This window comes from Gallinula chloropus (genome assembly GCF_964237585.1).
Source record: "Gallinula chloropus genome assembly, chromosome: Z".
Classification (NCBI taxonomy): Eukaryota; Metazoa; Chordata; class Aves; order Gruiformes; family Rallidae; genus Gallinula; species Gallinula chloropus.
In genome coordinates, this window is record NC_140089.1 from 63,268,329 (window position 1) to 63,294,623 (window position 26,295).

At 44.8% G+C, this 26,295-nt stretch overlaps 2 protein-coding genes across 2 annotated transcripts; both read left to right on the forward strand.

The window, feature by feature from the left end:
* Positions 1 to 1,862: 1,862 nt before the first annotated feature.
* Positions 1,863 to 3,351, forward strand: S100Z (S100 calcium binding protein Z; the record flags this gene model as incomplete). Its single annotated transcript, XM_084278752.1, has 2 exons — positions 1,863 to 2,003; positions 3,193 to 3,351. 2 exons carry the CDS (start codon positions 1,863 to 1,865, stop codon positions 3,349 to 3,351), a joined length of 300 nt encoding a protein of 99 aa, XP_084134878.1.
* A 13,910-nt stretch (positions 3,352 to 17,261) lies between these two features.
* On the forward strand, positions 17,262 to 25,349 carry CRHBP (corticotropin releasing hormone binding protein; the record flags this gene model as incomplete). The annotated part of the gene is made up of 7 exons (XM_084278213.1): positions 17,262 to 17,342; positions 17,783 to 17,876; positions 18,435 to 18,592; positions 20,641 to 20,851; positions 22,182 to 22,330; positions 23,621 to 23,738; positions 25,192 to 25,349. 7 exons carry the CDS (start codon positions 17,262 to 17,264, stop codon positions 25,347 to 25,349), a joined length of 969 nt encoding a protein of 322 aa, XP_084134339.1.
* Between the last annotated feature and the right edge of the window lie 946 nt (positions 25,350 to 26,295).

A 26,295-nucleotide genomic window follows, 5' to 3' on the forward strand; every position in this document is an offset into this window, starting at 1 on the left:
ACAGGGACCTCTACCTGATGATCCTGCCTGCTCTTTTGGAAACAATGCTTTACACACATTCACCACCTCCCATGTTAGTAGGATCCACCATTTTTATGTGCCCTCCCCCCACCCCACCCCCATTCCCTCCCCTTTCTCCCAGAGGCACAGCTGAGATCCTTCAGGTTGTAGAGCCTTGTCACAACTGCGCAGATTGAAGAAACATCATGTCTGGAGGCAAAGGAGGCAGGCAAAAGTGTGGGATGAGATGTATTGTGGCACTCAAAATTACCAGTGCCTGGAGGTTTTCAGACCTAAAAACAATGCCCACCTCATTCTCTCATTAGAAGAGAGATTCTGAACTGCAGTTTTCATTCAGGACTGATAGAAAAGAAGCCAAGCCTCTTGGTCAGTGCATACTGTAATTTCAAGCACACCTTCCTCTGAGACTAGTTTCCTTGTTTCCTTCTGCAGGCACACATACTCAGCAAGTACTTCATTCACCGTGAGCCATCTTTTAGGTTTATGGAGGCATCTGACAATAAAGGCAGGTGTTTCAAGGGATTTGTGTCAAACTCACCTACAAGCCTGCCCTGAGGTCCCCAAGCACCTTTGAACACTGACGCCAGTGCCAAGGCACTTAGAGTCCCAGCTGTAGAAGTGCAGAGAGACAGATTGGAAAGAGTTCTTCTGAAAATGTAGGGAAGCTGTTTGGTACTGACTTGGTGATTGTTACCATTTCCTAATTTCAGGGCCCTGGATGGGCATATTTGTAACAGGTCAAATGATAAAAAAATCACTCAGATGCTCCACACACTGCCCTTTGCTCTGGCTAGTGAATATTTTAGTGACCCATTTACAGCAAGCGGTTTTTATTGAGCAGGGTAGGCCAGTGCAGAGGGAAACTGAAGCCCTGTCATCCTTGTGACAATTATACGTCTGTGCCTGTTTGTGTAATCCACCCTCTTGGCCTGATAAACAAGAGCCTGTGTGAGGGTTTTGAAAGGAAGGTGGCCATCACCTTCTGTGGTCTGAACATCTTCTCACATACGCCTCAGCTAGCCTGTAAAGCAGGTAAGTCTCAGCATTTGCATGCGATATTATCCAGGACTCCAGTGTTACCTTGAATTTCATTCTGGCTTTTTAATCTCTTTCCCAGGGCTTAATCAACATAGTGTTTCACTTTCACCTGGTTTCTGTTTTTAGGTTTTTTTTGAGCCGGCTACTCAGCAACTAATTGCATTTCCATCTTTTTTCCTGGTAGTGCTTCCCTGTGTACCTTCTTACTGCATGATCGATGAAGCCAACCCTTGGGGGTGCCCAGCTCACATTTGTTCATTTCAAGTAATTTACAGGAAAAAAGGTCAGCCCAAGCAAACAGGACTGAATAAATTGAAAGCTGATGCTTCTAGCCTTATTACTGGTGATTCTCCCCTAACCGCCTAAGAAACTGGTGTGGAGCCTTCTTTGTAAATGCACATCCACTTTGACTGCTGCTACTCACTGATCTCTTTTTCTTTCGAATAAACAGGTAGGTGCCTTCATTTTCACTGAGCTTCCAGCCACAAGTATGAGAAGTTTCCTTTCATGGTAGCTTTGCAAAATGGATGCATAGGCAATCGCTTTCTCAAATAAAGCTTTCCTTTTACCTTTTCGAAGTAATTGCTAGTGAGTTCAGGACAATGTTTTATTTTATAACAGTCTAGCCTTGCTCACACCCGGCTGACAGCATGGATCAACCAAAATCTCACTCTTTCAGGAGTGGAAACAGTTTTGCTCTTCATCTACCTCTCCATCCCTTTCTTGAGACCAGCATTTCGTTTGGTTCCTGTGAAATGTCACTGACTCTGGATCTTTGCCCCACAGTTCTTCCACTCACTGCTATGTCCACACCGCTGGAGGACGCAATGGACACCTTGATCAGGATTTTCCATCACTACTCTGGAAAAGAAGGAGACAGATACAAGCTCAGCAAAGGAGAACTCAAGGAGCTCCTCACTAGTGAGCTCACTGACTTCCTTTCAATAAGACGCAGCTTCTGAACCTATTGAGTTACTTTTTCATGGGTAGGATAAACAGCTGAAGTTCAGAAATATCATCTCCTTCTGCAAGGCACATCCAGCCACAGGCTCTCAGATGAGAGTTGTCTTTGTGGATCAGGACAAAAGGAGATGGGATCAAATGTCCCGTTTGAGAAGTATGTTTTCAGAGGGTGGTCCAGCCCTGGTGCCCTGCCAGGTGACAGAAGCAGCAGAGCCAGATGCCTGTGCTCTGCTTACTCCTCTGCACTCTTGAGCAGAAGGGCAAAGGCAGCCCAGAAGCAGTATGAAAATTGGTGCTAAATCAGGCTTTAATCAGTTGCTAGTTTGGTTTTTTTTTTTTTTTAAATAATAAGGTATAGATAAGTCTTTTGAAGAATTAAATCCATTGACCAGTTCTCATGAGAGAAGAAGGTAGGTGGTGCACAGTGGCCACAGGCACAGCACAGCTGCATGTGTGCCCTGCAGAGACCTGCTAAAAAAATCCTTTTAGCAAGAAGTTACTGATCTGAACACCTCATTGCACATTTGTTATGTTCTACATCACACGGCACGGAGGGTCTTTTAATGGAATAATGACCAGATTTGTTATGTTTGTCTTAACTGTAAAAATTGTTGTGGTCCCTCCCTATCACCACCAGCAGGATTTTTCTTTTTTTACATTGTATCCATTTCCTTGAATTAGATTTTCTTTTAATCTTGGCTATCAATTTATTATTACAAGATTCACTGTTCTTATCCACACTTGAATAGGATCTGCTTGGTGCTTAGAGATCTTCTGAATGTGATGAATGGATGTATAATACAACCACCTATGAGTAGCCTGTTGAAAATCTGTGCTGTTTGTACAGAGAAATGCACTGTATACATCTTGTCAAAAGGAATCAGTGCTTAGCAGCTCCTAAAATCTGTTAGAATAATTTCAGCAGTTATTACCTGTATTCCGTCTAAGAGCTGCACTGTTTTCAGTTTCTGTTGCTGTGCCCTTTGGGGGCTCCAGACGCGAGATTTTAATGCTGTGGCTACTGGTATATTACTGTTCAGGTGCATACTTCATGCATCCTTCTATTTAATAGCAGTGGGGCTTGTGAGATAGCTGTAGGTTGCACAGCTGGGTGTGCCAGAATTGCACAGTCAAGATCTTCACAGCTAAGTCACTTTTATTTCTCTTCAGGGCCAAAAGGACCCCCTTCTCATTGATAAGATTATGAAAGACCTGGACTCCAATAAAGACAATGAAGTGGATTTTCATGAATTTGTCATTCTGGTCGCGACTTTGACTGTGGCATGTAATGATTTCTTTGAAGAACAGCTAAAGAGAGAGGGATTTTAAAAAAAGCTCAATACGATCAACCTCCTGGCCACAAATGCAAGCAAAGCACGCCTAGACAGGTAGCCCTCATCAGGGTTTAGCAAACGCAAACCATCATCTCTCCAACTGTTACTGCTGTAAGACACTTTGGGAACAGATCAGCATCTGGTGTAAGCTGGGCTGAAGCCAGTTTACACTACTTGAGGTCCAGTTTTTAACATTTTCAGTCTTTGCACTGCATGCTTCTGTAACACACATTCCCCGGTTGCCTGGGTCAAGGGCTTGGGGTAACAGATTGTTTGGCAGGAGTCAAGACATTTCTTAAATGTCAGTGGCAGGTAAAAGGCACAGAAATGCTACATATATGCTTTCCAAATGGGGAGATTTGGAATGAGGCACAAAACCTGCAATTTAGTTTTCAGTCATTATATAACGGCTGTATTTTTGCAGTTCGAGAAGAGCAGCTTGCTCTTCACTCAGCTCTGCTTATTCTAAAGCCCTTTTCAGATGCTGCTCTGTACCTCCCCACACTCTTGTGTTTCAGATGTGGTCACAGCTGTCTCCTGCCGCCTGAGCAGACGGTACCACTTGCCATTGTTACGGGTTCCTTCCCTGTACTCCCCAGCTTCAAATTTGTTGTGTTGGCACTACTGCATCCCAGTAGTCCACCTCTTCGCTCAGCATAAATGAACTTATTCATATGATAAATTATTCAAATATGTAGAAGATTTAGTTAGCAAACTGCTCTGGGGGCTGATGGAAGGACTGGATCTTCAGGGGAAATGTAAATGCTTTCTGTTTTTACTATTCTGGCACCTTTAAGAGGAGTTTTTTAGAGGACCACTTGTGGGGGATTTTATGATGGGATCCCAGGGTGTAGCTTTGTAATGTGAGTCATCTTACAGAACAATAATTTCATCTCGTGATGATCTAACCCACAGCATGGAAGTGATGCAAAAGGGGCAGTGGGACCCAATGGCCAGGCATGGAGGGAGTATGACAATACCTTTCAGTGTTAACTTGCTCTTGGGTTGAGTTAAGGGTACTTCTACGCTGCTATTTGAATTAAGCATACTTCTAATGCCCTGGAAATTCTACGTGGCAGGGTGGTGTGCCTTTTTTTCTTGCACTGAGACCTCTCTTTGTTCCTCATTGTTTTACTGGCAACTTCAAACTGTAATAAAAGGTGTCTGAATTAAATGGAGATTTTCTGTTTATGTAAGAGGTTAATAAAAAAAACACACACAGCAGTGAAGATGTGCCCTGCTAGGCAATGCTACGGCAATGCATTTCACTTGCCTTTCTTCCCCCCCCCCACTGGACATCATTTAATAAAGACTATAAAATTTGTATAAAACCATGTATCATTAAGAAGATGTAATTTATCAGAAGAAGAGGATTCTATAGATTCTAGTAAATATGAGACAGTCTAGTAAATATGAGAAGGGGCAGCATCATCCTAAGAAAGGGACCACCATTACCGTATCCCAGAGGAAAATGAGACTTCGAGGTTGCAGCAGAATCACAATGTGCTGCCCCTTTAACTTGGCAATGACAGAAACTATGTCAGATTCACAGGAGATCTTCTAGAGGAACATGGCAAAAAGCATTAAAGTAAAACTGATGACAGTTGCACAAGTTTTTCCCCCCTTGCAAATGTCAGGCAGCTCAATATCATTGCAGCTGTTGGACCAGGATGGCAAGACTACCAGTCAGTATAAGTAAGGCTGCTTTTATGGTCCCCACATAGGTCCTGCAGAGTGTTGCTGCAGCCTTTCCCCTTCCTCCAAGGCACAAGGGAAAAAAGACCAGCTTAACACTTCAACCCCAAGCAAAAAGGAGTAGGATTGTCCCAGGAAAGACCAGTTTCTTCATTATAACTTTTGAGCAAGAGGCTTTTTGGAAACAAGCTCCAGAAAGTTCATAAACCCTCTGCTCATCCCTGATAAGGCCCTGGACACGTAGCAGGCCATGTGCCAAGCAGAATTATACTAAGTCACAGCTGGCGGCAGCAACATCCCCTGGGGTCAGGCAGCGAGAGCTGCTGCTGTGATGGAAAGGGTCAGTGGAGACATCTCATCAGCTGCATTTACTAGGGATTGAGCGCAGCCTAAATTCCTCTGTGGAAGGGGCTCGCTTGCACATGAGCTATGGGTGAATCAGATGAGAATGACTCAAATAGTCTTTATTCCAACCAGTTTTATAAAATCTCATAAATCCCCCTTCTTGGCTTGACTGGTTAGGTTTTTATTGTTGGTGCTTTAACTACAAGGACAACTGATAAACTCTATCGGCTTTAAAGAAGAAACCTTTTGGCACAAAGACTAGAGTCCATGCAGAAAAGGAAGTAAATGCTACAAAGTATGTTCAGGTGCTTAAAAATACAAAACCTTGGCACAATTTGGGGTCCTGGGGAAAGGGACTTGCCATCCTATCCTTGGGTTAACTGTGGGCTAACCCACTGCAACAGCGAGTCTTTCCTCTGCCGTTCCTCTCCCGCAGGAGCCAGCTAGCACTGTGCTAGTATTCACCACTTCCAAGGAAGATACCTGATGATCACCTGGAATTTTTTGATACATTCTAAACCAAATAAATCCGTGAGCTATCCTTTTTTCTGTAAGCAGTCCTTAGGAAGGAGAGCTGCATTGAAGACACTTACACTGGCTGTTACACGAACACCATCTTGCACAGCCAACCTCCCTACACCCACTTTGTCCTCCAGATGTGAACATTTTGTTTTTAGCTTCTCTTAGAAGGGAAAAATTTCTACTTCAAGCACGAAGGAGGTATTTTTCCCCTCATTGTTTGCTGACACTTTTCCTGTTTTGAGTTTGTCTGTATTTCATGAATCTGGGCAGCACTTTGAAGTTTTACATACAAAGGAAGCTTGTTGTGTGGCTTTCTCCAAAGTCCACCAGCTTTAGGAGTGATGTCTAATTACAGGCATTTTATTAATTTGTGTTATCAGGCTGTCAGAAAAAATGATAGAAAATTGAACACCACCATATGGCCTAATATTTTCAGGTTACATTGAAGACCAATAAATATGCAGCAAAGCCAGACAAAATCTTTTCTAGCTATTGTAAAGTTGTTTTGCCTGACATCTAAAAAGCAGATTTTCAGAAGATAAATTATATTATCTTGAAAGCCTCAGCCTCTTCCATTTTCTTTCACTTCAGTTCTAAAGAGACTTTATGTGCCAATGCAACTGAGTACCTGAAGCTTGATGCACTATTGGTAAATAAATTTATACCCTCTTCTGATTCAGTATCCAATTACAGACCTCAAAGAGCTGCCTGTGATACCAGCATGATGACAAGTGCTTTGCAATGAAGCTCTAATTTATCAGCCAGGTCTGCTATGAAGGCACCACCTTTTTCACTGTACATCAGTGTAGAGGGTGTTAAGCACAATGGGATAATAATTATCCTACAACACCAGTTCCTCCACATAAAGATGAGGAACAAAAATTTTCTGGGGTTGTGGGAAGGGAGAGAGAAGTGAGGAGACGCCAACAGGAGAGGTGATGTTTTCAGCAGCCAGAAATGCCAGTAATCACTTTCCACCAAATGCCACTTGGGAAAGCCCTGAAAGTTATTGGCAGTGACAATTTTGTATTTGCGGGTATGTTGTAGTTTTGTGTGGCAGGGGTCTGGTGGAGGAGGGGGGCTGCTGGGGTGGCTTCTGCAAGAAGCAGCCCGAAGCTCTCGGCAGGCCCAACAGAGTGAACACCAGCTGGCTCAAGGCTAGAGTCATTGTTGACCAAGGCTGAGCCCATCAGTGATGGTCACGGGGTCTCTGGGAATCACATTAAGAAGAAAAAAAATGCCATCAGCTGCTTTTTGCCACCAAGGAGGGAGTAAGAAGATGTAATAAACTGTGCAGGCAGCAAGGTCAGTGAAGAAGTGTGGGGGTGGGGTGGGGGCGCACTCCAGGTGCCTGAGAGAAAGATGACCCTGCAGACTGTGGAGAAGACCATGGTGGATCATGAGGGGGAGCAGAGATCCCAGATACAGCCCATGGTGGACCCCACACCAGAGTGGGTGGAGACACCTGAAGGACGCTGTGACCCCATGGGAAGCATTGGAGCAGGCTCCTGGCAGCAAAACCTGCAAATCTGATACTGCCCTTCCATGGATGCCTTGAATGCATGAACTATCTGTGTTAATCTGCACTGGCTAGCAAAGGAAATCCAGCATGTCCAAAACTTGTCACAACTGCTGAGCAGGCACAGATCAGTGCAGGCAGCATGCACAATACAGTCCAGAGCTACTCAGGGCAGCACAATAGTACAGGACTTTGACATGCCTGCCTGTTTGGTCTGTGAGACCTGGATGGGGCTGCCTTTCAAATCCCAGTCAATGTTAGTGCATTTATTTCTCACCCTTGATGTTCTGAGGCACAGATTGGCAAACTCCCTGGGCTCTCAGCATGCTGCCTGCTATGCTCAGCCACATGCATTTCCCTTAGCAAAGCATGTATTTCTTACCGGGACAAAGGCTCAGGGGTCTTCCCTGGCACAGCAAGACTGCCATGGGTACATGGCCACAGCAACGCTGTGAGTGTACACAGAGTGCATGGGATAGATCGTATTATCTCAAAAACCGGTGGAGGTACCTCAGTGAAGCACAGTTTCATGATATCCCAAGCTGCTAGGGAATTAATGCTGTGGTACAGACAGGACAGAAGAAGGGGGACATGAACTCTCCTGTAGCAATAGAGATCCACCCTGTCTATCTGAGGAAAAGCTCCTTTCCAGGGTCCATGCTGCAACATTAAGTGGAGTGTGGCCAGAAGGGAAACTCTTAGGGACAGCCGTCATCCATCATCCCAGCTCAACAGCACAGAGAAAACATTCACCTCCTCTCTAATTTCAGCCCTGAAGAAGTTGGGTAAAAGGTCAAACATTAAACTTGCCTCTGAAATCAGAACAATCTATATAAAGGTTTTTGACTGGCAGGAAGATTTGATAGAATGTGATGTGACGTCATGTGCATGTCTAATAAGGGTTTTGATTGACAGGCCAACAATTATCAGATGTGTCTTAAGGGATAATTAAGCCTATGGAACGGCACTGTATTATCTGAAGAAAAAAGGGGTCACATCTTCAATTTTATCTTCCCCTTACCACATAATATGTCATGAGTCAGAACGTTTCATTTATGGGCTGGTAAACTGTTTTCTAAGCTAGCTCCATCTGTGCCCTGCCTTCTGAGTTGGAGTATGGTGGACTATGTGCCCTGGGCAGCCATCAGAGAGGGCACATGACTCAACTTCACCAGAAACAATAAAAAACCCACACCACAACAAAAAATCCAAAACCAAACCAAGAAAAAAAAAAAACCCCACCAGAAAAGACTTGTCCTTTAAAAATACCAACTCTCAGCCACCTGCAATCAGTTGTGTATGAGGGGCAACTCCCAAGGAAGAGAACTGCAGCTGCATCCACTTACTTTGCCTTCGCAAGTAGATTCTCAGATGATGTAAAATGACAGAGCCTATTGCACTCAGTGGCATAATTCCGTAACAGCTGAGGACATGTGCTTGAGACTTCAAATTAGCCTTCAATAGAAAGCTGTGTTTCTGTTAGCTGGTTGGCTAAGTAAGGACATGTCTGTAAAATTGTAAAAGTTGCAGCAAGGCAGCTCAGTGGAAGACATGAGGGGTGGTTGCTTGGAGCACAGGTATTTGGGGGAAAATTAGTGGAAAATGTTCCTGTCATACATCTGTTTTAATTTCTAAGTTGTCCTCTCAGGTCTTGGTTGACTTCATGGGTTGCATAGCAAATTTCCATAGTGTTTTAAATCAAAGCCTTGATTCTACATTCCCAGTATCTGCATGGACCCAGAAAAGTGCTAGAGACTGAAGTTTCAGCAGGAAAAAAACTGCTGGAGTGAGCATGTTGCAAAGAGCAGAAAAGAACTGAACCACCCAGAGCATTTGTTAGGGTTGATTTCTGGGAGATGAAAAATGTCAAGTAGTTGAGAATGCTGCAGAAAGATGCAGGTTCTCCAGTTTGAGCTGGTGGTGTGGAGTGGCAGCACAGAACAGGTCCCTGTAGCTGGACAAATACAAAGTTGCAGAGGTCCATTCCATTAAACCATTAATGGGATTAAGAGGTGGGTGGATGTTTTTAAGATTTGGGTTTATTTCCACACTAGTTGGTTCTGATTTGATTTGTAATTAAATGAATTTTCCCCAGTTGAGTGATATCTCCATGTCCTTATCTCAACCCATGAGCCTTCTATTGTATCTTCTCTTCCTCTGTCCAGCTGTGGAGGGCAGCGGTAGAACGGCTTTGGGGTCACCTGGCCTCCAGACAAGGTCAGCCAACTACACTGACCAAACTGTTTTATATTGCAGCTTGTATGGTACTGAGGATAACTGACAAGAAATCACAGGCATGTGAAAAATAAAGGACAAAGTGGTAGGAGCAGTTGAAAGGATAAATATACCATTACACAGGGTATGCTGGCATCTCTTATCTGGCTCATATTGACTTAGGTTGAATTGTGTAACACTCCACAGTGTTTCTGAAATGGGGCCCATTACTGTGATGCCTAACACTACCAGAGACAATCATGTTGAATCACAGTTTTTTCCCAGATGAAAAAGTCTCAATCATGGAGGTAGTCACTTAAGCCAAGAAATACTTGTCCTTGGATAGGAAAAATACCTTAAAATGTCACTTATTAAAGTGGTGTTTTGTCAAAGACAAAGTTTGTTCTTTGCAGTGACCCAAATCTAACTAGTTCTGGAACATGACATATGTGAGTACTCAGATTTGTTGATACATCTGAAAATTATGTTTTGTATAATAAAATTACCTCAGCATTGAAAATAAAGTGACAAATGTTCTAGGAGATGTCTGCAGCACCATGTCCTCTGCAGAGCCAGCACAGGACCTGACCTGGGCCACAAGGGATATGCCTCCAAGCAAAGTCCACCTGTGATAAATGTGCCATGTTTTTAAATTAGATTTCTCTTCTGGACTAGGAATAATCAGAGCAACCTCTGAAGCCGGCAAACACAACCCAGAGACATGGACCAAAGGAGACATCAACAAGGTCCCTTGCCTGGGAGCCATGCTGCTACCCATGTGTGGCTCTGGTGTTGAGGTCTTCCTGCACCAGCCCTCAAGACAGGAGGTACCATGTGGGGGATCCGCAGACTGAGGCTAAAACTAGACGGCTCAGCACACATCCAGTGCCTCTCCTAACGCCAGAGCAAAAGCACGCACCTTTGCCATTTGCACCCTCCCACATCCTACCTTCCTAGGAGAAAACTTTTCTCTGCTCCCACTTCTTGGCCCTTACTGCTTTGTGTAGATGCTGGGTTGAGTCACAGACAGAGCTGGTAGTGATAACTGCCTGCAGGGTAATCTGTGTCTGAATATAATGTTTGCTTGATTATTTGTAACCTGCTAAACTGCAAGCTTCACAGTCCATGCTCTTATTCAATGCCATAAATAGTGTTAATGCAACACTTATCATCAAGCCTGCATGATGCTGATAGGCTTTCAGTTCATAAATCACCTGCGTTTGTCATTTCTCTAAACCATTCAACATGACAAATCACACATCTCTTGTGTCAAACTGCCCAGAGTTAACAAAGGGAAAGTTCAGCTTTATTTAAAGAAAATTTAGACACACACAAAGAACTAAGAGAAGTGTCATAACAGAGAGATGTATGGCAAGACTTGGAAGAGGCTTGCCATACCCAGCATAAAGCTGAAGAAGATGGGCAGTGACAGAAGTCAATGATGGAGACACCCACTGACCACCAAGGAAGGAGTACAGAGCCCAGGCTGGATCATGGACTCTCAGGAAACCTGCTTAATGCTGAAACTGACGTAAGAGTAAAGGAACAAAGCACACAACAGGTGATCTCAGAATTGGTGTTTCTGCTGCTGGGAATACTCTCCTTCAGCTGATCACCAATTCTGATGGGGCTCCTGTAAAACAAATATATTAACCATTGTCAGGGCCAATTTAGCTACATTAATTGCATTTAATTCTACATTTCTTATTGTATGCCCATAGCCCAGACACTTAAACTGTGTTTCCAGTTGTCAGTTGATGCTTTTTGTAGAATGGGTAGTTGCCAATCGATAACTGCCATGGCAACAATCAAACTCACGTTTCATCTGCCACAAACAGTCCCCAAGTGTAGCCATGGTCACAGCCACAGTTACGGTCCCGAGTGATCCAGCAGCCGCAGTTTGGGTCCTTCAGACGACAGGAGCTTTGAAGATCTAAATAAGCACCACATATCTTTTTCCTGGGTTTGCATCACGGGTTGCCTCCTGGCTGGGTCCTGGGCAGGACAGTGACCCACTGCAGTGGAACGAGGTGGTGAGCACGTGTGCTGCATACACAGCACAATTTGGCGGCAGGCATCCTGAATTTGTCCTTGTCAGCGATGATAACATAAAGCATGGTGTAACCTCTTAGTGGAAAGGGAACCTGATGGTTACTGGTGGGTTGTGGCTTGAAAGTCTCTCAGGACCAACACGAAGAATTCAGTAACAGTTTGCAAGTCGCGAGTATGGATTTAGTTACCCCAATGTTTTCTGTGCTTATGGGATGAAGGAACCAGACCAGAAGCAGGAGCTCCACACACATTAGGTTCTAGCTTCTTGTTCTCTTAATTTTTGAAGCAAAGTCTTTTGTGTGAGTCTTTTCCCTGAAAGGAGTCCAACAGAGGACTACAAAGATGATTAAAGGACTGGACTATTTCGCCTATGGGGAAAGACTGAGTGAACTGGGGCTGTTCAGCTGTGAGAAAAGAAGACTAAGAGGGAAGCTGATTAATGTTTATAAATATCTTAAGTGTGGGACTAAGGGAGAAATGGCCAACCTCTTTCCAGTTGTCTGTGGGGACAGACAAGGGGCAATGGCTTCAAGTTGGAGCACAGGAAGTTCCGCACCAGTATGTGGAAGAACTTTTTCCCAGTGAGGGTGACAGAGCCCTGGAATAGGCTGCCCAGGGGGGTTGGGGAGTGTCCTTCTCTGGAGATATTCAAGACCCATCTGGACACCTACCTGTGCGACCTGTCCTAGGGAACCTGCTTTGACAGGGGGTTTGGACCCAATGATCTCTCGAGGTCCCTTACAACCCCTACAATTCTGTGATTCTATGATATGGTTTCCTAATGACCTCGAGGGCTGCAATTTGCTGTACAGTCTCGCCTTTGCTTCCTTTTCTGTGTTGTTATTTCAGAGCAATAGTTGATTGCTGGGATGCAGTTTAGCAAGGATGGGACTAAAACTTTAGCCCCATCATAGCATTTGTGATGCTTTACAGCTACTAGATTTCTTTCTCACCTTAATCTAAGCTAACTGATCCCACTGCTCAAGAATAATGTAGCAAAGGATTTGCAACCAACTGAATCGTATACATGTATAATAAAATACAAGTGATGTGCAGTGATCCCCTACCCTGGAAAGACACAGACATCAATGTGAGACCTGCATCCACATGACAGAAAGCGAGGACTGGCTATAAGTACCATGGGCAAATGGAAAAGGTAATCCCTGAATTAATTCTGAGTTATAGGGGGGATGAGTGGAAAGGAAGTAAATGTAGCTCAGCACAATGTTTAGCAGCTGATATGCTAGGAAGTTTAAAGTCCAGCCAGACTTCTCATACTATGCAGTACCCCACACCACATCTTTTCATCCTACACTGAGCAGAAGTGAGAAATCAGAATCAGCTGCTGAAGATAGAGTACCCAAGGCAGAAGTCCCTTTTGCTTGAGCAGTTGGTGCTGTAGAACTGCACACTCACTTCTATTCCTATCAGTTTAAGAAACTACCAATCTCAGACAAGCAGATGGACCCCTGTGGGACATGCAGCAGCCAGGCTGCTCCTTGTGGCATGGGGTCAGAGCCTATATGGAATTGTGTCTATTCAGGAAGATTAACTGTCGTTTAAGGTGTCCAGTTTGGTCTGCTTTGGCTGCTTGTGCCAGCTGCAGCGGAGAAGGGAAGAGCTCTGGAAGGGAAGAAACAGTGGGTTTAAAATATGGCCTGAACCAAAAGATTGCAGTTTTCAACAACCAGCTGGTAGGAGGTCCAGGAGCTGTGGTTTGTACAAGTTCTTCAGAGTCAGCAAGCGTCAAGGTTCTTCCCCGGAATGAGATTTGCTGCAGGCAAAATTTCCATGTTGACTGGAGGGAAAGGGGCCCATAGCCCACAGTGTGTTTGTGGTGAAGCGAGTGCTGAAATAAAACCATCTTTTGCCGGAATTAAAGCATGGGAAGGTGCTGTGTTAGTGACATGAGCACTCAAGGGACCCTGTTGTTGTCCTCTCTTCACATCACGGCAGATCCCTACAGAGTATCTGTAGCTCAAGCATTGCTCAGTAAGAAATCTCACTACCAAGAGCATCATCCACAATCTTCCTGTGCCAACTACCTCACCTTGGAGGAGAAGAAACTGCATTTACTACCTGTATTATAGAAGAGAGCATTTCTTGATCACCACGGGGGAGGGTAAATGGGGTTTGTTTAACTACTCCTTTTATTCAGCTGCATGTTCTCCACCTCTCACCACAGCTGGGATCTCTTCTCTGCTATAATAGCTGACGACACCTACGAGCTCCTGGCGTGAAGCAGAGGATTTCCACGGTGGGACAGGCGGGTCCTCCCAAGTACATAGCTGAACAGCGTAGAAAACCCACACACAAGCACTGCTTTAACAACCTGAGGCTCTGCAAAGGCTGGTGTGCCTCAGTGATACCCCCCTGTGCCGCAGCAGAGCAGAGCGGGTAATACCCTGCACGCAGTCCAGCCTCAGGATGACAGCATCCAGTCACTTCTGCAGAGGGAAAGGGGCTGTTCCCAGGGTGAGCTACAGCTGCAAGCAGAGTCAAGGTGTCAAAGCATGAGATCAGATTACTTATTCCCTAGCAGGGTCAGACTCGGAATGTGTTTCAGTGTTTCAGTGTGCTACATAATTTGATATTAATGAAGAGAATTGTCCTACAACGTGTTAATATGACTCAGCCCCATGAAAGGAAAAATGACACCTTCCTCATTTGCCCAAGGGTTTGTATCGCATTGAAGGTGCTTTCCCTTTCTGAAATGCTGCAGGGGTGCTTTGAACCCTGTTTAAACTGCTGATTTTTCTTTGCTTTGTTAGTGCAATCTCATCTGAGGAGCACAGTCTCTGGCACTGGCTTTAAACAGAAGCAGCATTGGAGCAGGCAAAGAGAGGTGCAGAGGGGAAGGGGACCTGTGACACCCTGTGAAGAGGCAGAAGTACTGAGAGGGGAGTCAAGCCACCACCCTCTCTCACCCCCTGACTCCTGGGATGTAGAGCTGGGAGATGACCCCCCTCTTTCCTCCGACACTGGTCCCGTTTAAAGGGGCCCAGTCTCCATGTAATCCAAGCATGGAGGCACTGCAGGGCAGGGCCAGGCCACTGCCAGCAGCTGCACCTCTCTGTGGGTCCCTACTACCATCCCAAGCACTTGGCTGCTGAGGGAGACCTTGTTTGAAGACACATGGAGTTACTTCAAGCACTGGGAGGTTTGCAGTGAGGCTGGGAAGGATGTCATTGTGCTTCATCAGCTCCTGCTGAGCCCAGAGCCAAAATGTAAAGCAGGAGATGATGCAGAGGAGATAACAGGTTTCCCTAGTACCTCTGGTAAAACCAAGCTCCACATCCACAGCAAAGGGGTGTCTGAGTTTAGCTTTTGCACTGTTGTGCAGCATGTTTGTTAATGCTCCTAGCAAACTCTTGCAGGTATTACATACAGAAATGCAAAGCTGCTGTAGGTCCCTTGTGAGTAAGAAATTGCCACAGATGTGGAAGTAGCTTCTATCCTCCCGCACACCATCTTGTGGTTGGAGAAGGACAGTCCCCACATCTCATCTCCCAGAATGGCCTCCGGCCTCTGGGGCTACCTGCTTGTTTGGGCACCTCCACCAGCAAATGCAGTGCTAGCCCAGACCTCGGCTATTCATGGGGAAGTGTTTAAAATACATTGACATCACTGTTGGTACATTTTATTCTGAGCAGATCACCTCACAAATGGTTTAATAGACGGATATATTCAGTTAGCTGCATTATCATTTATCCTTCACTCATTTTTTGAGCTGAATTTAGCCAAATCTTCAGTAATTGGTCAAATCCTCACACAATCTAACTCTCTCCCCTTTACTGAAGATATTCAAGGACTCAGAATCTGAGGTCTAGGTTGGGAGCTGGAAGGACAAATTTGGACACTGCACCCAGAATCGGGGACTGGGTTCTGCCAAGCACCTCAAAGATGTGAAGTGGAGGGGTCCTTCATCTCTTCTGAAGGTGAGTATGAGATACAAAAAGGAATGAGAGTGGGCTTTCCTGCAGCCCCTCATGGTCCTGCAGGATCCCAGTGGTCTTCAGGGCACCTCTTGCCACCCCAATTAACTTTCTCTCTATCCTGTAATTTTGGGACTGAACACTGCAGTTTTCCAACAAAACTTTTCATTTCCACAGAACTTCAAAGGATTGCAGATTCCAAACTTCCTTGGATAATCCTCTGATAAGCCTTGCTTAAAATCATAGTATTTAAACAATTCAAGGCAAATACATAAACTTGAATTCAGTTCTGGTTCATGCAGTATTTAACTACTCAATTCTCTAAAGCCGTTTTAACAACCTATGGATGCAACATTATGTCAAAGTTCAAAAACTGTGTTTTCCATTTCCTTAGTAATTTTTTATGCTCCCACACAGATGGCAAATTCACAGAAGTGCCATGCATATGCAGAGAGAAATTATGGTTCACATTAAAGTAAATCATACAAATAGTAATGACATTGTAATACTGTCAGAGCCACGGGCATATAAACATAGTAAGATATCTATTTATTTATTTTCTGTTTGACCAACAAGTTGGGCGAAACAGCAAGCATCCTGGCCATGAGCCCTAACAGTGAAATCAAAAGCATCAAACTTAAAACTTTTCAAGACTGGATCATATTTGACAGGGAAGCATAGAGCAGAAGACACAGCAAGAACCCTGAGATGGGGAAAGGGTTGTTAACTGTCTGCAGAGTATTGATGGTTCATCCCAGGTCAGAGGAAAGCAAGAATATACCCTAAAACTAACATCTCTGCTGAGTTACTAATTTTTAGTACTATGCAGAGTTTATATTTTGAACTTCATTCTTAGGTTTCCCTTGAGGATCGGGGCTGGAGCAGTATCAGCTGTTCTGTAGGGAATACACCCTTGGAAACCCCAAGTTTTCCTAATTTCTGCATGAAAGCCATGTCTGGTTTTGCCTGTGTACTTGCTACAGGTATCTTGTGCCACAGGTGCAGGCTCAGGACCTGGAAGCTGGCAGGTCCCTCAGCCCCAGGAGGATGCTGACCCTGGGTTGCAAGCCCGGATGGGATGCAGGGGTGTCCAGCCAGGTCTGTCTGGTGGGAAGCACCTGGCAGAGGTGCTGCAGAGAGCTGCATGTCACAGAACAGCAGGAGGGAGGCAGGGATCTCTGCAGGTCTTAAATGCCCTGGGACTGCAGAGCGGGAGAAGAGGAGGAGGGAGAGATGCTCCTTGTTCCTCGCTCTGGAGTAACTGGGAACAAACACACCGTGCGAGTGCCATGGCCGCACAGGGGCAGGCTCTCCTCCCCAGAGCTTTTCAGCTCAGCCAGACAGCTAAGTAGAAAAGACATCTGCTGGTGAGGGGAGTTCGACCGGCTTGAAAATTTGTGGCTGTGATTTGGACCCTTGTCATGCCCACGTACTGTGTCACTGTGAGAGGAATTCAGTTACCATGGGTTACCCTATCAGTACGGGGACCAAGTGCCTCCCCTCCCAACAGCTCTATAAAAAGAGTCTCTCCAAGATACTCCAGCAGCTCCTGCCTACCGGCTCAGACTGGGAGAAACTTGGCGGTGGAAAAGAGAGGGAGGGCCGCCAGAGGAGGTTGTCAGCATGCCGTCTGCTTTCCAGTTTCAATGCCACTTTGTTCTCATCTTCCTGGCAGCCTCCAAGGGGGAAACCAGATACCTAGAGGTGAGCAATGATGACTAAAGCACCTCAGTGTGCTTTTAGCTGCTATCTTCTAACTTGTACTCCTGGATTTTGAGCATCATGCTTTTTCTCTCTCCTCTCCTATTCTCACTCCTCCTGCATTAAACCTACACCTGGGTAATATTAATGTAACAATCCTGCTCCACCTTTCCCTCCCTTTTTTTATCCTGTCTCTTCTCAAACTTGCGATTTTGCTGAGGATTTAAAAGACCTATTGCACACCAAGCTGCTGGAGCTCACCTCTTAGGTGACAGGTTTGTTCTCCTCTGCTGCTGACTGGCAGCTCTCTGGCAGAGCTCTTCCACAGCTGCACTGTTTCTGGATGAGAGATTTAGTCTGCTGGTGCTTGTTCTTGAGAGGTGCAAAGAGGGGACTGCATTTCACTTTGCCCTGGCATCTCCTTACTCTCTTTCCTTCACCAGATGAGGGATGCCAGTGAAGATGAGCCCTTCCTCCTCCTCAGTGAAGATCTGAAGCGAGAGCTGTCTGCAGGGCAGATCTACCGGCGGTCACTCCGTGAGTTTCTTTGGGCTTTTGGTGGGGACCATCAATGGGTGGGAAAGTCCTGGGGGTGGGTGTCAGGGAGAGGAAAGGGGCTGTTTGCAAGTGTCAGAGCTGCAGGTGCTTTTTGCAAGGGTGGAGGAGAAGGAAAAAGTATTAAGATCTCGGAAAAACTGTGGTTGAGGCAGACTGATTGAAACAGTGCTCTGAAAAGGGGTTGGGGGTCAGAGTTGAGGTTCCCCAATAACGAGAAGACAAGTCCACCCATGCCCCTGGGCAGGGTCACATCTCCAGGGGATGGGGCAGGTGGAAAAGCTATGATTAGAGAGAAATCTGAAGTAACAGTGTGTTTGTACTCTTGTGCAGAGACATGCTTTGATATGTCATCCCCTCCATGCCTCCCCACTGCATGTTTGTGCTCACACCTGTGAGTTACTATTCATCCTACTACTTTTCCTGCCAGCCGGGTCTCAGTGTGGGGGTCCCTCCTTGCTCCCCACTTCCCTGAGCTGTGGGAGCTGGCACTGGGTCTCCCTTGACAGCAGGCTGAGGCAGCAGCCCCTGTCTCTGCAGGGTGTATTGACATGCTGAGTATAGAGGGGCAGTTCACCTTCACTGCAGACCAACCGCAGCTACATTGTGCAACTTTCTTCATCGGGGAGCCAGAGGAGCTCATCACGGTAGACTATGACTTTGTAAACATCGACTGCCAAGGAGGTGACTTCCTGAAGGTAAGAAACCAGCAAGTCCTGCTGCACTTCCCTCTTCCTGCTCTCTTTGGACGTCTGAGATGTTTGCTATGTGTGGCAGTGGCAGGCGAACACATGTGTGCATGAGTGTTACGTGTGTGTTTGTGTGCGCAGCAGACAAAGCAGTCATCTCTGGGACAGCTGTAGCACGTTCCTCCCCCATCACCACACCCCTAAAGCAAGTTCAGATGCAGGCTGAGAGTCCCTCTCTAAATTGCAGGACTGGCTCTTCTGAACTTTTCCAGGAGCATCTCTACTGAATTTCCATACCTGGGGGACTGACCGACAAGTTCGGTCAGTACGAATTGAGCCCCTGAGCCCCATTAGAAGGGTTTTCCCAAATGGTTTACACCATGAATCACATGAGCCCTGCAGATAATGATACAGCTCTCTGAACATCTCAGAGAGCTCCGCTCACAGGTCACGTAGCATCAGCCTATTAACAAGTGGATTGTGGCAGGCTTTCTTTCAAATGGCCCTGGCTAGAGTTTTTCAGGACACTGGCTCTGAACAGAAAGAGGTTCATGCCTCAGAGCTATTTATATTGTAGTCTCAAAAAACTTTTCCAGCACATTTTGCTGGCAGGCAGAAGCACTGACCAAGATCTGAACTCAGTCCAGGAGACAAGGGGAGGCTTGATGGCCCCTGGCTGCTTCCCTCACCTTGTGCTTTGCCCTTTGTGCTGCAGCAGCAGTGCACAGCACAGACCCCATCCCACCCGTAGTGAGCTGAGCTCTGGGGAAAAGGAGGAGGAGCGAAACTGCCCTCCTTCATCACTTTCCTTATCTCCCTCTCTTGAAGAGATGCTGCCCCCCTGCTCAGTTCACCCTGGGGAATCCTGTCCCTCCATCCCACACCCCTGGCTGGCATGTCTCCCCACATTGCTACAGGGAGGCTGATTTCAGCTTCTTGTGGGTCCAAGCATTTCATACATCGTCTTATAGCCACTGATGGAGGCTGGAAAAATGCCAAGAGATCTTTGTGGCTTTGGAAGTTTCCTTCTTTGGATGATGGGGTCCCCAGTCTCTGTATCATACTATTGTATTTATACAGGCAGTCTTTCCCTGCTGTAATTTGAGCACCCACATCTCATTACTTCAGAAAATTTACAGCTTTGGCAGATCCAGGGGCTGATCTTGCAGTTTTTCCGTGAGGAAATCCCACACATCCTTAGATTAGTATTACTCACTGAAGCCATGGCAGGATCCAGTCCTTGGATTTTTCAAAGTATTTACTGGAGCACAGAAGGAATTACCATGTGAGAGCAGCTAGGAGAGTACTGAATGAACAAGTCAGGCAACTGTGCAGCTATGCTAAAAATTTCTAGTTCTGACACATTTCCCTGAAGATGGTAAGGGTAAATTGTTGCTATTTTTGTTGTGAAGGAAAGAGGTAGAGGTTGCTGCTTAAGGTCCAACCGAGTAGGCAGCATTTGTTCTGCTTTCTACTGCTTAGGATGAGCTGAAAGAATGCAGGAGAGCGCCATACCTCAGCCAATAATTCTTCTCTGAAGCTTTATTGTATTCCAATACCTCTGGAAGGCCTCCAGGCCCATTAATGACAAGTTGCAAAACATGGATGGTGGAAAATTACAGCCCAGATCAATGGACATAATGCCCTGAGTTTGAGGGTGACTTATGTTTCATATGGCTTCCACATCAAGCTGGTCAAAAAATTCTATTAGTAACAATGAAATTACAAGAGAAATATTAAAAAAAAAAAGCAAATGTGATGATGCTGGAACAAAAGGAACTGCCTGCCTCAAACAAAGGTCACAAAAATTGTCACCTGAAGAAGATAAAGTTCTTAAAATATATATGTATCCCCTTCCTGATTATGGATTGATGCTTGAATAATTAGTTAAATGCCAGGAAATGGATAAATACAAAGAATTTTTGTTTTTAATTGGTGACTTTGAGCAGGCCATCTGGTGTCAAAATAAAACAGTGCCTGTAAATACTTCATGTTTCTGCTCTCTGCTAACAGACCAATAAGCCAAAACCTTGTTTTCTGTTACTGAACCCATGTAGGTATTTGATGGCTGGATACTCAAAGGAGAGAAATTTCCCAGTTCCTTGGACCATCCCCTCCCCACTTCCCAAAGATACGTAGACTTTTGTGAAAGTGGCAATATCCAGAGGACCATCAGGTCATCGCAGAATGTGGCAATGATCTTCTTCAGGATTCACCAGCCAGGCAATGGATTTACCATCACAGTCAAGAAAAACCCCAACCTCTTCCGTAAGTCTGTGTTTTATACCACCAAACGGGCTTGTGTTTGGGGCAGGAAGCAAAATGCGCATGTTGTTTCGCGTTGAATTCTCTCACCGCTGTTACCTGCGCTGACGCAGCTCCAGTAACACCAGTTACACTTGCACCTGCACGCCTGAGGTTTCGCTTGGGCTCAGCCTGTGACGTAAGGAAAAAAAAAGCAGTAAGTGAAGTGTGATAGATATCTTAGGCATGGCTTCAATATTCAGGACCAGAAGGCTCTTGCTTTCAAAGAAGATCTCTTCCAAGCTAATGTCATGTTCCAATGCATTTGGCTGGAACAAATAGTATTAATTTAGACAGTTTAATCTCAGCACTTTCTAGATCTGTGTGAACAAAGAGGAAAAAAAAGTGAGAAGATTCAACAATAACAACGGCATATAGTTACATTAATAGTTACGTGGCAGTTAGGAATGATATATGATCCCAATGATCAATTTGCGAGTTATTTCCCTAAGCTGGTGTGCTGGCAAAGCACAAGTAGCAGTCACTTGCATCGTTTTCCCAAGAGGGGGCAGGACATATAGCCATTTTTGTTCAAGCTAGCCTGATTTATCTGCCTTGTTACGCAAAGATGAAGATGACAGCATGTCTGCCCCATCCTTACACAGTTTTTCACGCCCAAGCCCGCAAGCTGGGTCTCCATGCTGGTGTGGCTGCATGCCTATGGACGTGATTATTGTGTGCAGCTGCTGGAAGTGGCCTGTGGCCTTCACCCAAGTGCTGAAACAGCTGCAGAGCTCCAGGTCTGAGTGGAGGATCCCTTGGGTTGCACACACAGATGACAAACTACTCCCTTATTTAAACAGTTAAGTTTGAACATTAAGATAAAATTGGCAAGTACTCTCGTTTCAATGGGGCGTTTTGCAGGGTGAGGAACTCCAGTTCAGAAGGAGCAGAATAGGAGTTTGCTGGCAGTATAAGTCAGAATCTGCTCAAAGCTAAGCAAAAGCCATGCATTCATATTTAGTTTCCTTTAAACTGGCAAACAGCATGAGTCCCTGACAGCCTCAGTCCCCGGTGCACAGATTTGAGTGAAGTGTGAGTTCTCCCATTGATTGCTCCACCGACAAGTCCTGCCAGACCTCATGCTACACAGTAAAGCAATGGGCGCAGAGTATTAGGGAACAAATGGTATGCAAGAACCCTAGAAAATGCCATATGCGTATTTTTTTCAGCATTTGGTTGTAACTGTCAGTAATGAAATCATCTGTTCTTTGTCAGTACTGAAAGTACATCGTTTCTGCTACGTGCAGCAATGGCTGCACAAGTAACTCTTGTACCTTCTCCCGTGCACCAGCTTGCAATGTCATCTCTCAGACTCCCTCGGGAAGGTTTACCATGGTCATTCCTCATCAGCACAGAAACTGCAGCTTCTCCATAATCTACCCAGTGGTGATAAAAATATCTGATCTCATCCTGGGACATTTAAATGGCCTCTTTTTGAAGGTGAGTTGTTTTCTAAGGAATTACTGCCATGTCCAGTTTTCCAGGGTGAGGGAGAGGGGGTGAAATGGGGATAGCCTGTGGCACTGAGTGCTAAGGTATGTGTGCTCCAGACCTCGTGCAAGTACAATGAGAGCTCTGGTTTCCCCAAGAGATGAGCACTGGGTCTGTCTCTATTGCTATTGTGTCTGTTACATTACAGAGGCAATCAAATTATGCAAAGTACAATTAATGCATGTAAATATAACAAAGGGTAGGAATTCACCAGAAAGAAAGGAGTGCTCTCCTGGTGAGCTGTCTGTCTGTATTTAAACTAATTAAAGCAGCAAACACTCTGAATAGAGAAAGGAGACACAGGTTAGATAGTGAGGTATTAGCATGGAGAAAAATGCAAATGTGCTCACAACTGATTCCCTGCTGAACATGCTGAGCATCCTGTGCTCCATATGGTCTGATGGCATGGGGCCAGGGTTTGGCCACAGCGCTTGGTGACAAGCAGGCAGGAGAGGACAAGAGCTGGTCATGGCACCCTATACCTGGAAGGTCTAAGAAGGTGCAAATTCTGAAATATCCAGAAGGAAGGGAGCAAAAAAGTTTGTTTTCTGCCATCAGTGAGACTGGCAGCCTCGGTCTTTCACAGTTGCTGCCAGTATGTGAGCAAACCAGGTGAGCTGGGAGCATTGACTTATTCAGCAATAGGTAGAAAAGGTGCAAGAGCAGGAGGATGATAAATAAATGAGACAAATAGAAGCTATATGGGTGACAGCTCAAAGGTGCACATGGTGCCCATGCAAGATGGTTTTGGCACTAATTTGCAGGAAAGGAATGCTTGTGAGCATAATATTCAGAGAGCTGTCGTCATCATACAAAACTACTTTTGGTCAATTCCTACAATTAAACTATGTCAGACTAGTGCATTTTAGCAACACTTACTATTTAGGAATATATAGTGGAACTTTAGTTCCTGACTGCCAGCTGAGTGTGAGCACACAAGCCGCCCAAGCCTGTCTTAATTTGATTACATGTCTAAGCATCCACAATCAGACTGTTTATTCACACTAAAAGCAGTTGAATCAATACTTTAAGTACTTGTCAGTAATTTTTCGTCTTTGTAAACCTGTAAGGAAATCAACTGACTGATGTCAAATTGAAGTAGCATTGCTCAGCACGAGAACAGCTTGATTTCACACAGGTTTGAGCACAGACAACTTCTAAAACATACTGTTGATTGCATTCCTGTTTAGAGAACTGCTATTTTTTGAAGATAAATAACTTTGAATCTCTGACTTTTAGAAACCATCAGCAGGCTGTGCAGGAGTGGGAGATTTTGTAGAGCTGCTAGGAGGAACTGGCTTAGACCCATCTAAGATGTTTCCACTAGCTGATCTCTGTCATTCCTTTCATGGGTCTGGTAAGAACTCCTTTGTCACTTACCTCCATGTGATACAATAATTAACCAGAGTCATGCAGAGCTCCCCCAAACCTGGTACTCCTAGGCTAGTGAACTTTGTGTGTAGACAAACACCAGAGCTAAGGCTATGTGAGCCTGTAGCTGAACTGTGTGATACAGCACGTCTGTGACCAACTTCACTTGCCCCTGCAAGTGTAACAAGGCCAAGTCACACATATTTTTAAAATGCTTTTCCTATGATATGTGTTAAAGTCTCAACAGATAAATGAGCCTGGAAATTCATAAGAAGTGAAGGCAGACCAGTTACACTTTCAGTTAAGGAGGTTTTGCTTGCTTACTTGGTGTTTCCAAAACCTACTTTTCTACTGCAGGAAAAACACATACCCCAAAAGCCTGAGAGTTCCCACTCTCTGCTATGAACCCTGGAGGAGCTCTGAACACGTTTCACTGTTGTGCCAGGTTGATGACCTCTTTCTTCCCATAAAAATAAGAATTCACTTTCCCCCTGATACTCAGTATGGCAGAGTAGGAAGTGTTGCAGTGATGTGAGAGGCTAGCCTGTGGCATGTGTGTTGTTCTGCCTTGGGAGTATGAACGGGTGCCCCAGAGAAGAGGCATTTCCGCAGGGTTAGAGGGCAGGAACGTGCCTGGCACTCTACCCCTGTGGTGTGCCTCTCCTTTTATCACACCACAACTTAAAGGTCTGGGCACTGGTCAAAGCTTTAAATATCAAGAGCTGGTGATGAGTGAATAGTGAGCGCTGCAATGAGACTAAAATGTGCTTTCCTGGTGGTGTGAAGGAAAGGATATTCCATCTTGGCAGTTCATGCTTTCCCAACAACCCACCAGATTCTCCTCCAGTGAGGAAGGAGCTCTAGGTTCCCCAAACAAAACAGATTTTGCCAAACCCCCATGAAGATGTCTCATCTAAAGCAGTGGTTAGTGATACGCTTGATTTCCCCCAGAGTGAGTTTATATGTTGGGTACTGCCAATTGAGTTTGCCTTGGTGGGACTGTCATGTACCTTTGCAATGGTGAAGAACCTCCTTACAATACCACTTATCCTCTGACAGGAAATGTTTCAATACTTTTTAATTTTTGATATCTCCATTAACCCATTGCTGCCAGTACCTATCAGTGGCATACGTTTACAAGTGCAAGCAGGTACAGACCTCTGTGTCATGTCTATCTCTGCAGGTGGATGGTAAGTGGGTGGCATTTGTAGTTAGAACACCTGATTAAATATGCAAGCCACCACAAAGTAAAAATAGCAAATAGAAAAGAAGGTATTTAGTCAGCAATACCACCGCTGGCCAGTCATTAATACACAGAAATTTATTTTTCCCAAAATTTGCGTGCATTGGTGGTCTGTAATTCCCAACATGGTATCACTTTTCCCTTTCTCATCTAAGTGTATCTTTATGCCTCCTCTATATCTCTTTTGCTTAACCAGCCCAAATGAAGATTGGCTGTGAGAACACAGTGCTGCGAATGGTCTCCAGTGGCAAGCACATCAACCGTGTGACATTTGAGTATCATCAGCTTGATCTGCAGGACACAGAAAACAGAAAGGAGAACAGCATTGAGGAATTCTGTTTTCCTAGTATCTAAGAAACCAGGTTCTGGTGAATTAAAAAAACCCAACTTATTCCTTTAACCAGCTGGTCTTACTGAGCCTTTCTACGGTACAAATATATTTCTTTTATCATACAAATCAATCATTTCCATGAGAAAGCAGGAAAGAAATAACCAATATATTAATCTTTGTTATTATCATTAATTTTTTTCTGTAGTATTTAAGCTCATTTACCACATCCAAAATCAATAGCAAGATCAGGAGGCTATGATTCCCATATAAATACTATTAGGATAACAAATATGAACCCTCCGTGGTTCTCATCTGAGGACACGCAAAACCTACAAGAAGTATATACTTCATGCAGCAACTTTATTGTTTTATATCAGGTATAAACAAACAAACAAAAAATTAGATGGTGGAATACACTTCCAGTTTTGTAAGAGGTAAACTAACATCAGTGTGTGTAAAAACTACTGGTTTGTTTATGACTATAAATGTACTATTTATTTCTAATGACATGTTTTTAATAAAACTTTATAGCATGGAAACTTCCTTACGCAAATCCAAGCATAAATAAATACATTCAAAGAGTTGGCAAAACCTTATGATGTTGTATTTTTCTGAAGAGCTCTTTCAGTGTTCCAGTTAAAACTCCCAAGTCTTGTGCAGTTCTCTGAAAACGGTAATTTTGAACATATGTTGCTGTAACTGTGGACTATTAAAGTAATGTTATGGGCAAAAATGTGTTTTGCCAATCATAGAATCTGTAAGGTTGGAAAAGACCTCCAAGATCATCTAGTCCAGTGGTCCCCCTAACACCTGTATTACTTACCAAACCACAGCCTAAAGTACCTCATCCAACCTTTCCTTAAACACCCAGAGAGACACCACCTTCCTTGGCAACCCATTCCAATACCTAACCGCCCTTTCTGAGAAGAAATTTTTCCTAATTTCTAACCTCTGTTGCATAGACCTTCA